This window comes from Pelophylax lessonae, assembly GCF_965119305.1.
Source record: "Pelophylax lessonae genome assembly, chromosome: 1".
NCBI classification, from domain to species: Eukaryota; Metazoa; Chordata; class Amphibia; order Anura; family Ranidae; genus Pelophylax; species Pelophylax lessonae.
The window spans coordinates 432,552,416-432,567,172 of NC_138768.1; the positions used below are offsets into that span (position 1 = coordinate 432,552,416).

The window sequence follows — 14,757 nt, forward strand, 5'->3', positions numbered from 1 at the left end:
TTGCTGATGCGGTATAACTACCTTATGTCTTGTTGCTGTGCTCAGTCTTGCCATAGTGTATGACCTGTGACATGAAACTGTCTTCCACAACCTCAATTTAGTATCAGAGTTTGGCTGTTTCTCGCCCATTTTAAGCCCTCCTACACAGCTCTTTCTTTTTCAGTCAATGACTGTGTTTCAATCTACATAAGAAGCTGCTTAGTGATTATCATTAGCACCTGTTTGGTATGAATGGTTAATCATTCACCTGACTCTAATCTTACAAAATCCAGACTTTGTGCAAATGTACAAAGTGTGCAAGTGTAAAAAATGATGCTGGTTTGAAGCCAAAGGATAGTTACACCAAATATTGATTTGATTTAGATTTTTCTTCTGTTTGCTCACTTTGCATTTTGTAAATTTATAAAAATAAAAAATAAAAATATATATTTTTGAAAGCATTCTTCCTTTTGCAGCATTTCTTCACACCTGCCTAAAACATTTGCACATATATATATAATATATATATTGGAGAAAGAAGGAAAGGTAGCGCAGTGCTAGCCATGACCAATCCTATTCCCTATGGTGACTGTCTATTGTCTCAGTGATAATGTAGTATCATATACCATCTTTGTCAGAAAGCATACCTATGCAGTTGCAAACGCTGAAGTTAATACTGCAAACCAAAATATATATATATACAACAGTGTTCTTATATCATATAGTACAACATGAGCAATAAATATAAAGTGCTGGTGCAATACAAGAACATAACAATGTGACTTATAATAAATAAATAATACAAGTATTTTAAAAAATTCATAAATGAAAAAACAAACATAGTCCACAGTGATGAATGTGAGAAAAAAAGTCCCCAGCAAACACTAGAAAAGTGTGCTGAATCTTGCTTAAAAGTGCTGTATTCTAAATGCTGTGTGTGACACACCCAGTGTGATCTTTTACCAAACAAACTAAATTTATTCACCAGAGTTAATGGCTGGTACTATAAAAAAAGCTGCTACACTTGTTAATATTCCTTTCAAGGTCCTGGGTTTTAATGCGATCCCCTCTCAGTGGATCCTCACATGTAGGTCCCATTTAAACATAGAGGTCGGGTTAGAGTAAGGAAGACTCTCATAGCATAAATCCGTTAAATACACAGGCTTTTATTAAAACAGATTAAAAACCCTCACATTTGCATAGTGTCAACCTGACACTAGGAATATAATGCTTATTTGTATTACCACTTATCCCCGGATGAGAATCCAAGCCGGGTGTCTGATCTGGCAAGCATGGTGATGTCAGCGCCCCTGCCCCACCTTACGTGTGTCGTCATATGACGTCTTCTCTAAGCAGAATGGATACAATGGATACAATATGTGATGGAAAAGTGAGTGTCATTACATCCAAGGCCAAGATGGGGGGGGGGGTGGCAGGAAGAGTGCCTGCCCAGGGAGCAGTGTTGTCCTATGGAGGAGTGGATGCTGGGAGCTTGTTAGTGCCTTGCTGTCTCTCGAGCTTGGATATCACAGCAGTCAAATGATCAAAAGCTCCTGATCATAATTATGCATCGGCAGCTGCCTGTGACATCCTATTTATTGTACTGAGAGCACACATGGAGCATCCTCTCAGCACAGAAAACCCGTTCCCCATAGGCGCATATATGTAGCCACTCTTGCCCAGCCCAAGGCTTTAACGCCCAGTTTGCCATGAATGTAAGTAAGCAAGTTTGCGTTACCAGAGCATTGCAAAGATAGATTTGCAAGAGCAGAGTTGTGTTTTCTGTATGTAAGAAGTATATAAGCTAAAAGTTACAACCCACATTAGGTAGCTCTTTTTCCCAGGAGGAATGAAACTGGATAAAAACAAAGTTGAGGTTTTCCCCTTTTATATCAATTATAAGTTTGGATTAACATGCTCAGATATGCGTCTTACTTTATGTATAGTTCTAACAATTGGACATTTCTTAGTTGCTTTTCCTTTGCTCCAGTTAAGCTTCACCTGCAGATTTTTGTTCTAGTGATGAAAAAAATACTTCTGCTTGGTGAAAAAGCTTTTAGATAAGATTTGGCTAATTGTCTATATGTACTTTTTTTGCTAATAGTTGTATGTTAAAGGAGGAAGATGGTCTCCCAAGGAATTGCTTCAGGATGTGTTTTTTAACATCAATACAGACCAAAATGTGACTACAGTATGCTTGGAATTACCCATGGACACTATATTTCCCACAAATTTCACCACGGTTCACTCCAACCTAGCTGGTAAGTTATGTATTAGTAGTGTTTTTATATTAAAAAGAAAAAATCTAAAGTAGATATCTTGTATAAAGGGTTTCTTTGTTCATTGTATTGTTTTGTTTCCATATAATTGGCTCCTAAATGAAATTCCATGTGGTTGTCTCTTAAAAGCAACCATATATAATACAATATTCAATAATATACATCTACTATAGAGAATTGTGCCAAAAACGCCATAAATGGCTATATGCAATTCAAGGAAGAAAGTCACTTTAAAGCTAACTCCACTTTTTTTGTGAAAAAAACATTCCCCTCTGGGTTATCTAAGTACATTGCAAGGATTATAACAAACTTTGTTGCAGATTCCTTTTGTTATTCTGAAGAAATCCCTGTTTATTTCTCTGTGCCCCTGTGCTAAATGGGCCTAATGGGATTGATTTCATTATTATCAATCAGCTGTGCAGCTGCAGACCACTAATGAGGAAATCTGCTGGGCCTGCATCCCTTTAGATGTGTTCCCATTGGGAGTATCTCACCAAAAATGACATTTTTGTTGCACAAGATGCCAGAAATCTGACTTGTATCTTAGGCAGACTTCTGGGAAAATTGGTGAGCCAATCACACAAGCAGGAAATTATGTTTTTGGGGTGTGGTCAGTACATTCTGTGTACAGAACAGCTCCAGGTAGCCATATTGCATTGCATTTCCAGAAAATTACAACATCTGTAGATTGACAAGGAAAGGTATTTTTTTTAATAACATTCAATCACAATATGACTTGTATTGCATTTGCATAAGCTATATTATTTTTTCTTTATTTGCTATTTTTTCCCCACAAAATTGGAGTTACCCTTTAAGTACTGACATGGCAATAGTATTAATAATGTTCTCCAGAAGAAACTTCATGTAAAGGGGAAATTTCATCTACAAAGTATGTGCCAAACTAAACTCAGCAAAGTGCAGCCCCAGATCTGCTCCACTAGACACCCCAAAAAGTGATAAATTCACATCTTAATTTTGGCCCCTTGAACAAACAAACAGATCACAAAGCATAGGTACATATAACTCATTTAAACACCAGAAAAGCTGATGAACCAATTATTTTTTCTTAAAAAAAAAAAAAAAAACCTTCATAAAAGAGGAGAGGACAATAAATAAAAATATCCACTTACATAGGAAGTGCTATCACCCAGCACAAAGGACTGATTGCTTATTCCTGTACTAGAACATAGTGACTACCTCATCATACAAATAGCATAGTTTACCCTTTGTAGTCCACAAACAAAGAATAAATCACTCTATTTGTACGATGAGAGAGCCACAGGGTGCTCTTGCTCCTGACGAAGTCTGTTGGAGACAAAACATATGGGGTTTAAACACTGTGACGTCATCATGCACACTGCATGCTGTGCACACGCATTCATAATACCAGGAAGTGATAGTGTGGTATCCCAGTACAGGACTGAGTGTTCTTACCTTTGTGCTGGGTGATAGCACTACCTATGTAAATAGACATTAACATTTTTAATAATAAAGTTTGTTGGAGCAATGAACCTCTTCTACCCCTATTTTATGCACTTTATTTCTTGTTAAGAAGTAGTGCAGCTATCCATCTTTCCTTGGGCTTAAAAAGATCTATATTCTGCGCTTTTTGACCTGTTTATTCGTTGAATAGATCAAAACTGATAGGTGGGTTTATCACCTTTTCGGGTGTCTGGTGGAACAATCCTGGCACATTACTTTGCCAAGTTTAATTTGGCAAATACCTTGCTGAAGAAATTTACACTTTTGGATGGAGTTTTTTTCCTGGAACATGTTATTGATAGTGTTGAGCGAACACGGACTGTATTATTCGGGTCCGTACCGGATAATTGGATTTTTGTTACCCGGACACGGACCCCGAAAACTTTACTGTATGTTCAGGTTTAAAATCCGTGTTTGGTAATTTTATTTCCTGCTTTGTATGTAATGGCGCGCTTTTAATGGCGGGCTTTCAACAACCAATCAACAAGCGTTTAACTGGTGTGCGCCATCACAGCCATGCCTACTAATGTATTAGTAGCTGTGATTGGCCAGCTGAAGCATGTGACCCAGGTCTTTATAAGCTCGAGAGACACATCGCGGTGCGTCAGTCTGCTGTAGTGTAAGGAGAGAGCACACAGAACGGTGCTGGCTGCTGCTGATTAGGGACAGACAGGGTAAAACAACATTGTGCTGAAAAGAATGCAGGGACAGGTCGGAGTGTAGGCAGGGAAAGATATTTGAGCATTTTAGGGACAGGCTGGAGAGATTAGGCAGGGAGAGATTAGGAGACACAGGACAGAACAATCGTCCGTTAGCGATCTACATCGATTTTGCTGTGTGCGGGGTGGTGCAGTGAACAATCTTTTTGCACTCACTTGAGCCCACTGAGGAGGAGGAGGAGGAGGGAGAAAAAAATATATTTTATCAGTCTGTTGTGTGCAGCGTTCAGCTATATTTTACTACAGAGTGCTGTTCTAATCTGCTATTTAAAAATTACAAATTTAAAGGGGATTTTTTTTAAGAGCACTTGCCATGCTCTTAACTACATTTTGCTGCCATTTGCAGCACTCTAGCCTTTTCCATTTGTTTTTTAGAGCCATTTTAGTGCCTGAAAGTTCGGGTCCCCATTGACTTCAATGGGGTTCGGTGTCCGGGTAAAGTTCGAAAAAAGTCCGGGACACGGACCCAGACTTTTTTTTCAAGTTCGAACCCGTCGAACACGGACATCCAGGTGTCCGCTCAACTCTAGTTATTGATGTTATCACTAAAAAGGATTTAAAAAGACTTTCTTCCTTAGATTGCCCATCATGTTTATGAACACTCTAGTTTTTGGCATGGTTCTTTATAGAAGATGGGAATTATTAATGTAAACAGTGATTTTTTTTATTAACAATGATTATATAAATTATATCCATTATTAAAAGTTTTGATTAATTAATGCTTTATATGTATTTACTGCCCTATTTTATAGCTCTATTCCTGTTTATTTTTTGAATATCGTTGTAATATTTACAGGTGTATATAGCTGCTTAGGTTTGGGGGTTTTATTTACTTTTTTTTTTTTTTTTTAATGAAGAACAGAAAATGTACTCACTTTACAAAAAAGGGAAAATCAGAAGTGTCTGGGCAATACCACAATGCTTTTTCTAACCGATTTAGAAAACCTATTCATATTCAAACATATGAGTAGTGTTGAGCGAACACGGACTGTATTATTCGTGTTCGTACCGAATAATTGGATTTTTTGTACCCGAACACGGACACGGACACTTTACTGTATGTTCGGGTAAAAATCCGTGTTCGGTCGTTTTATTTCCGGGTTTTGCATGCTTTGGCGCTCTTTTCATGGCGGGCTTTCAACAGCCAATCAACAATCGTTTAACTGGTGTGCCTTAAGCCATCCCAGCCATGCCTGCAAATGTCTCAGTAGCTGTGATTGGCCGTCTGAAGCATGTGACCAAGTCTTTATAAGTTCGAGGCAGCCGCAGCGGCGTCATTATGCTGCTTAGATTCAGGGACAGAGCACACATCAACGTGCTGGCTGCTGATTAGGGAAAGATAGGCAGGAAAAAACCATTTGTGTCCGGATAGAATTGAGGGACAGGTCGGAGTGTTTAGGCAGGGCGAGTTGTAGGCATTTTAGGGATAGAGTCTGCTGAATTATATAGGGTCAGTGTCTTCTACAAACTACAATCGATATTGCTGTGTGGGGGGTGGGGTCTGCACTCAATCCTGATCTACGATCTCTTCTCAATCCTGTTAGGGACAGAGTCTGCTGAATTTTAGGGAAACTGTGTTCTACAAACTACAATCGATATTGCTGTGTGGTGTGGGATTGGAGATAGGCAGGTGTCAGTGATCCACATCCATTTTTCTGTGTGTGAGCTGCAGTGAACACAATCTTTTTGGGCTGCAGTGAACACAATCTTTTTGGGCTGCAGTGAACACAATCTTTTTGGGCTGCAGTGAACACAATCTTTTTGGGCTGCAGTGAACACAATCTTTTTGGGGTGCAGTGAACAAAATCTTTTTGGGGTGCAGTGAACACAATCCTTTTTGGTGTGCAGTGAACACAATCTTTGTGGGGTGCAGTGAACAAAATCCTTTGTGGGGTGCAGTGAACACAATCTTTTTGGGGTGCAGTGAACAAAATCCTTTTTGGGGTGCAGTGAACAACATCCTTTTTGGGGTGCAGTGAACACAATCTTTTTGGGGTGCAGTGAACAAAATCCTTTGTGGGGTGCAGTGAACACAATCTTTTTGGGGTGCAGTGAACACAATCTTTTTGGGGTGGAGTGAACAACATCCTTTTTGGGGTGCAGTGAACAAAATCCTTTTTGGGGTGCAGTGAACAAAATCATTTTTGGGGTGCAGTGAACACAATCTTTTTGGGGTGCAGTGAACACAATCTTTGTGGGGTGCAGTGAACACAATCTTTTTGGGGTGGAGTGAACAACATCCTTTTTGGGGTGCAGTGAACAACATCCTTTTTGGGGTGCAGTGAACACAATCTTTTTGGGGTGCAGTGAACACAATCTTTGTGGGGTACAGTGAACAGAATCTTTGTGGGGTGCAGTGAACACAATCTTTGGGGGGTACAGTGAACACAATCTTTGTGAGGTGCAGTGAACACAATCTTTGTGGGGTGCAGTGAACACAATCATTGTGGGGTGCAGTGAACTCAATCTTTGTGGGGTACAGTGAACACAATCTCATACTGAAGGTTTGAGGGTGCTGCCTGTTCCATACTCCCCCTACTCCTCATCTAGCCTTTTAGGGGTACAAACAATAGTAATTGGGGCCTAGTGTGGTTGTGTACGTGTGATATACATACACTTTTTTGGGATCATATTTTCTATTCCGCTATTTAATCAAAAACCTTTGGGGATCAGTTAAATTGGGGGATAGTCTGTGTTGGTACGTGTGAGAGAGATCCACCTTTCCAAGTTGTTGGGGTTCATCTCATACTTCTGAAGGTTTGAGGGTGCTGCCTGTTCCATACTCCCCCTACTCCTAGCCTTTTAGGGGTACAAACAATAGTAATTGGGGCCTAGTGTGGTTGTGTACGTGTGATATACATACACTTTTTTGGGATCATATTTTCTATTCCGCTATTTAATCAAAAACCTCTGGGGATCAGTTAAATTGGGGGATAGTCTGTGTTGGTACGTGTGAGAGAGATCCACCTTTCCAAGTTGTTGGGGTTCATCTCATACTTCTGAAGGTTTGAGGGTGCTGCCTGTTCCATACTCCCCCTACTCCTAGCCTTTTAGGGGTACAAACAATAGTAATTGGGGCCTAGTGTGGTTGTGTACGTGTGATATACATACACTTTTTTGGGATCATATTTTCTATTCCGCTATTTAATCAAAAACCTTTGGGGATCAGTTAAATTGGGGGATAGTCTGTGTTGGTACGTGTGAGAGAGATCCACCTTTCCAAGTTGTTGGGGTTCATCTCATACTTCTGAAGGTTTGAGGGTGCTGCCTGTTCCATACTCCCCCTACTCCTAGCCTTTTAGGGGTACAAACAATAGTAATTGGGGCCTAGTGTGGTTGTGTACGTGTGATATACATACACTTTTTTGGGATCATATTTTCTATTCCGCTATTTAATCAAAAACCTTTGGGGATCAGTTAAATTGGGGGATAGTCTGTGTTGGTACGTGTGAGAGAGATCCACCTTTCCAAGTTGTTGGGGTTCATCTCATACTTCTGAAGGTTTGAGGGTGCTGCCTGTTCCATACTCCCCCTACTCCTAGCCTTTTAGGGGTACAAACAATAGTAATTGGGGCCTAGTGTGGTTGTGTACGTGTGATATACATACACTTTTTTGGGATCATATTTTCTATTCCGCTATTTAATCAAAAACCTTTGGGGATCAGTTAAATTGGGGGATAGTCTGTGTTGGTACGTGTGAGAGAGATCCACCTTTCCAAGTTGTTGGGGTTCATCTCATACTTCTGAAGGTTTGAGGGTGCTGCCTGTTCCATACTCCCCCTACTCCTAGCCTTTTAGGGGTACAAACAATAGTAATTGGGGCCTAGTGTGGTTGTGTACGTGTGATATACATACACTTTTTTGGGATCATATTTTCTATTCCGCTATTTAATCAAAAACCTTTGGGGATCAGTTAAATTGGGGGATAGTCTGTGTTGGTACGTGTGAGAGAGATCCACCTTTCCAAGTTGTTGGGGTTCATCTCATACTTCTGAAGGTTTGAGGGTGCTGCCTGTTCCATACTCCCCCTACTCCTAGCCTTTTAGGGGTACAAACAATAGTAATTGGGGCCTAGTGTGGTTGTGTACGTGTGATATACATACACTTTTTTGGGATCATATTTTCTATTCCGCTATTTAATCAAAAACCTTTGGGGATCAGTTAAATTGGGGGATAGTCTGTGTTGGTACGTGTGAGAGAGATCCACCTTTCCAAGTTGTTGGGGTTCATCTCATACTTCTGAAGGTTTGAGGGTGCTGCCTGTTCCATACTCCCCCTACTCCTAGCCTTTTAGGGGTACAAACAATAGTAATTGGGGCCTAGTGTGGTTGTGTACGTGTGATATACATACACTTTTTTGGGATCATATTTTCTATTCCGCTATTTAATCAAAAACCTTTGGGGATCAGTTAAATTGGGGGATAGTCTGTGTTGGTACGTGTGAGAGAGATCCACCTTTCCAAGTTGTTGGGGTTCATCTCATACTTCTGAAGGTTTGAGGGTGCTGCCTGTTCCATACTCCCCCTACTCCTAGCCTTTTAGGGGTACAAACAATAGTAATTGGGGCCTAGTGTGGTTGTGTACGTGTGATATACATACACTTTTTTGGGATCATATTTTCTATTCCGCTATTTAATCAAAAACCTTTGGGGATCAGTTAAATTGGGGGATAGTCTGTGTTGGTACGTGTGAGAGAGATCCACCTTTCCAAGTTGTTGGGGTTCATCTCATACTTCTGAAGGTTTGAGGGTGCTGCCTGTTCCATACTCCCCCTACTCCTAGCCTTTTAGGGGTACAAACAATAGTAATTGGGGCCTAGTGTGGTTGTGTACGTGTGATATACATACACTTTTTTGGGATCATATTTTCTATTCCGCTATTTAATCAAAAACCTCTGGGGATCAGTTAAATTGGGGGATAGTCTGTGTTGGTACGTGTGAGAGAGATCCACCTTTCCAAGTTGTTGGGGTTCATCTCATACTTCTGAAGGTTTGAGGGTGCTGCCTGTTCCATACTCCCCCTACTCCTAGCCTTTTAGGGGTACAAACAATAGTAATTGGGGCCTAGTGTGGTTGTGTACGTGTGATATACATACACTTTTTTGGGATCATATTTTCTATTCCGCTATTTAATCAAAAACCTTTGGGGATCAGTTAAATTGGGGGATAGTCTGTGTTGGTACGTGTGAGAGAGATCCACCTTTCCAAGTTGTTGGGGTTCATCTCATACTTCTGAAGGTTTGAGGGTGCTGCCTGTTCCATACTCCCCCTACTCCTAGCCTTTTAGGGGTACAAACAATAGTAATTGGGGCCTAGTGTGGTTGTGTACGTGTGATATACATACACTTTTTTGGGATCATATTTTCTATTCCGCTATTTAATCAAAAACCTTTGGGGATCAGTTAAATTGGGGGATAGTCTGTGTTGGTACGTGTGAGAGAGATCCACCTTTCCAAGTTGTTGGGGTTCATCTCATACTTCTGAAGGTTTGAGGGTGCTGCCTGTTCCATACTCCCCCTACTCCTAGCCTTTTAGGGGTACAAACAATAGTAATTGGGGCCTAGTGTGGTTGTGTACGTGTGATATACATACACTTTTTTGGGATCATATTTTCTATTCCGCTATTTAATCAAAAACCTTTGGGGATCAGTTAAATTGGGGGATAGTCTGTGTTGGTACGTGTGAGAGAGATCCACCTTCCCAAGTTGTTGGGGTTCATCTCATACTTCTGAAGGTTTGAGGGTGCTGCCTGTTCCATACCCCCCCTACTCCTCATCTAGCCTTTTAGGGGTACAAACAATAGTAATTGGGGCCTAGTGTGGTTGTGTACGTGTGATATACATACACTTTTTTTGGATCATATTTTCTATTCCGCTATTTAATCAAAAACCTTTGGGGATCAGTTAAATTGGGGGATAGTCTGTGTTGGTACGTGTGAGAGAGATCCACCTTTCCAAGTTTTTGGGGTTCATCTCATACTTCTGAAGATTTGAGGGTGCTGCATGTTCCATACTCCTCTTCCTCATCCTCCCTTTAGGGTAGGAAAAAATTTAATCGGGCCTAGTCTGTGTTTGTACGTGTGAGATACACAGTTTTTTATCCTATTCCGCTATTCAATACACACCCTTTTGGTGTAAAAAACATTAAATTGCGGCATAGTTTGCATATTTGACATTTGCATATATTGTGCCTTGTTGCGCTGTTTTGGGTACTCCACCAACATGGCCAGTGGCAATGACGCCATTCTCAGCTGAACTATCCCACTTCTATGCCTCCTTGAAAAAACAATTTGGGCGATGATGGAAGAGGATGTGGCACAGGATGAGGAGGAGGAGGAGGAGGATGAAGAGGTAACATTTCAAAGGCTTTCAGGGCAGTCATTCGCAAGGGGCTCCGAGGGTGGGTTCCTGCACACACAAACGCCAGGGACACAATTGTCCAGCAGGGGCACAGTTCTGGAGGATGAGGAGGATGAGGAGGAGGAGGAGCTGGAGGAGGAGATGGAACCATGTTCACAGCAGGGTGGCACCCAGGCCAGCTCATGGCCATCACTGGTGCGTGGCTGGGGGGATACAGAGGACACGGACGATACACCTCCCACAGAGGACAGCCTTTCGTCGCCTCTGGGCAGCCTGGCACACATGAGCGATTACATGCTGCAGTGTCTCCACAACGACCGCCGAGTTGCCCACATTCTAACTTGTGCTGATTACTGGGTGGCCACGCTGCTGGATCCCCGTTACAAGGACAACGTACCGTCCTTAATTCACTCACTGGAGCGCGATCGCAAGATGCGCGAGTACAAGCGCACGCTGGTAGACGCCATGCTGCTGGCATTCCCATCTGACAGCGGGGCCACAGTGGAAGCACAAGGCAGAGGAGGAGGAGGAGGAGGTCGCCAACGCAACCAGGGCACCGCCAGCACCTCAGAAGGCAGGGTTAGCATGGCCGAAATGTGGAAAAGCTTTGTCAGCACGCCACAACAAACAGCAGCACCAGCAGCTCAGATGGAACGTCTTAGCAGGAGGCAGCATTTTACCAACATGGTGGAGCAGTATGTGTGCACACGCCTACATGTAGTGAATGACGGGTCTGCCCCCTTCAACTTCTGGGTCTCCAAATTGGGCACATGGCCTGAGCTTGCCCTTTACGCCTTGGAGGTGCTGGCGTGCCCTGCAGCCAGTGTATTATCTGAACGGGTATTTAGCACGGCTGGGGGCGTTATAACAGACAAGCGCAGCCGCCTGTCCAGAGACAATGTGGACAAGCTCACGTTCATTAAAATGAACCAGGCATGGATCCCACGGGACTTTTCCGTACCTTATGCAGAATAGCAATGGATACCGACCTTACCCACCCATTGTTCCATTTTTGCTCTTTCTCACTCTTTTGGGGTGTACCCTCATTTAAAATTTTTGAAAAGAAGCAGTGTTGGCTACCTCGTCCTCCTCCTCAGGGCCAGATTAATGTAGGGGCTATTGGAGCTGCAGCTCCAGGCCCCTACCTTTTATATAGGCCCCGGGTTGGCCATATTCACTGTTACCGCTCTTCTGTCACTTGTAAACACAGAAGTCTGGCTTCTATGCTCGCTTCCCCAGGCAGCACCCTCAGAACCTCCCCACACAGCGTGAAGGCCGGACAAGGAGGGACAGTTGGCGATGCATGGATGTGTTTATGGGCTTCAGAGACAGCATCCCATGTTGAATTAGGCATGCATGGCTGCACCCTTCCTCCTCTGGGTGCATGGCAAGGCACGGCCCTTAAGGCCCTTCAAAATCCTCAGCACCAAGCCCATGATGCTGTTAATCCGGCCCTGGTCCTCCTCCACCGCCGCTTCCACCTACACCGCCCATAGGTGTGCGCAGCCTATTGCATTAAGGTGTGCACCCCAAAGTTGAAATACACATGCATGTGTTTGCCAGCAGGGAGAGTAATGTATCGGGGCCATGTACCTGTAGGCAAGGAGAAATAGAGCAGAGCAGGTCCCAGGGAGATCTTTCCCATCTCCTCACTGGCAATGCTATGTGCCCTAGGTGATTAGGGTGTGCCCAGGCACACCCAGCACACCCTGTGCGCACGCCTATGTCACCGCCACATCCACCACCACCTCAACCTCCCTCCTACTCCATATGGGCCTCGTCCTTCAGAGATGAAGAAGAACATTGTTTTATTTTTCTGTTTTTTTTTGTTGTTTTAAGTTATTTCCCTATCCACATTTGTTTGCAGAGCACTTGCCATGCTCTTAATTACGTTTTGCTGCCATTTGCAGCACTCTAGCCCTTTCCTTTGGTGTTTTAGAGCCATTTTAGTGCCTTAAAGTTCGGGTCCCCATTGACTTCAATGGGGTTCGGTGTCCGGGAAAAGTTCGGTAAAAGTCCGGGACACGGACCCGGACTTTTTTTTAAAGTTCGGCCGAACCCGTCGAACACGGACATCTAGGTGTCCGCTCAACCCTACATATGAGTCATCAATATCAAGTATTGGACATTGTAAGCAGCCTGGGTACAGTCACTTTAGGCAGAGAGCCCTTCGCAGCTGCTTGAACACTGAGCATCTAAAATGTAGGAAGAGAAGGATGGTTCAAAAGGCATTTTCCAAACCACAATGTAAAGATTATTGTTGCATATGTAATATGTTTGTAATAGATGCAGCATGGCCCGCTTTATGTTGTTTTATACTGCTTTATTTGACTTAAATTTATGTTTCTTTTGTCTTACAAACAGAAGTATAAATGAGCATCTTTCTGTAAAATTCAAGTTATACATATTTAGATATTTCTTAACTATCTGTATATGTTTTTAGGAAGTCCTATTCAAAATTTGACATTACTTAATGACTCTTGTTTGGTATGGAGAAGAGAATCTAAGTCAGCAGAGCTGTATGTGGTAAGCTTTTGCAAATTTATTTTGGTACAAATGCTACACGTTGTCATGTGACACACTGTGGTTGATTAACTAAAGACAAATAGACTGTGCACTTTGCCAGGGCATTTGCTTAGTAATTGAGGAAAAGCTCTGCTAACCTCCATCATCCAATCACGTGCAAGCAAAGTGCAGTTTTAAATTTTCCTTGCATGTTATTGTGTATTCATTGCTTCACCTCATTTAATAAGCTCTGGAGCAAATGCCGTTGTAGAATGCAACTGCACTTGCAGAGTGGACAGTCTATTTCCCTTTAGTAAATCAACCCCATTATTTCCAGGTTTCATAGCCAACCTTAAAGCTGAACTCCAACCCAAACTTCATTCTTGCACAGGCTCCTCCCCTACAGTGAAATTGCTTAGTCTGATTTCAGGGCACACTGTGAGTTTTTCAAAAGTGTGCATTAGAAGCTGTAACATGTCGGATAGCCCCCAGGTCATTTCCTAGCTGGAAACATCCAGCATAATCAAACCATTTTCTCCCCAGCCTTACTAGGGAATTTATCTGGATTTCATATACATTTTTATACTTATACATTTTTATGGCATCAAAACATTTTTAGAACAGTTGAGATAATACACCCAGAATAGCCCAGAAAGATGTGAGCTCCAGGCCATTAATATTATAGGTTCCTGCAAAGACAATTCCCACTTTACTCCAGTTGAAAAAAAGTTAATCAGTCTGTGCTTTGTTGCAACTTTACATCACTTCCTTCAGCCTGGGTTCACACTTTGGGAGAGCCTGTGGTTTTGTGCTGTTAAAGAGGTTGTAAACCCGATTTTTATTTTATTTTTACACCCTGAAAGAGAAACACATAATGAGCTAGTATGCATCGCATACTAGCTCATTATGAAATACTTACCTCAGAACGAGCCCCCGCCGTGCCGCTCGCTTACCTGTATGACAGGCGACATGTTCAGTCGCCCGTCTTCCGGGATCGCGGCATCCGGCCATCTGATTGGCCGGAGCCGCTTTGACGTCACTCCCGCGCACGCGCGCGGGAGCCGACGGTCACGGCATGTGCTCTGAAGGAACGGCACCAGCGGCCGTTCCTTCAGAGCGCATGCGCCAGTGACATCACTGGCTGCATGTAAGGTAAATATCTCCTAAACGGTACATGTTTAGGAGATATTTACAGTACCTACAGGCAAGCCTTATCATAGGCTTACCTTTAGGTACAACTTGCAGAGGAGGGTTTACTTCCTCTTTAATTATTAGGATGGGGGCACGCTCTTGAGTGCTCCTTTTTTCTATTTGTGATTGTTTGGTATATTCTTTGTAATAAACATAAGCTGCCTTCTTTTGTTGCCATTGCTTCTGATACTGGAGTATTACTTTTGTTGATCTTCAGACATCTTTTATAATAAATTCTGTTGTC

General features: G+C 42.5%; 1 protein-coding gene across 3 annotated transcripts in view; it reads left to right on the forward strand.

Annotated features, from left to right (window-relative positions):
- The window catches only part of SUSD1 (sushi domain containing 1), a 265,066-nt gene that overhangs the window by 155,318 nt on the left and 94,991 nt on the right, over positions 1 to 14,757 (forward strand). For all 3 annotated transcript variants that reach the window (XM_082259187.1, XM_082259188.1, XM_082259189.1), the window contains exons 16-17: positions 2,084 to 2,240; positions 13,261 to 13,343. In XM_082259187.1, coding sequence (XP_082115313.1) covers positions 2,084 to 2,240; positions 13,261 to 13,343 — 240 coding nt within the window. The remainder of the gene's footprint in view (positions 1 to 2,083; positions 2,241 to 13,260; positions 13,344 to 14,757) is intronic.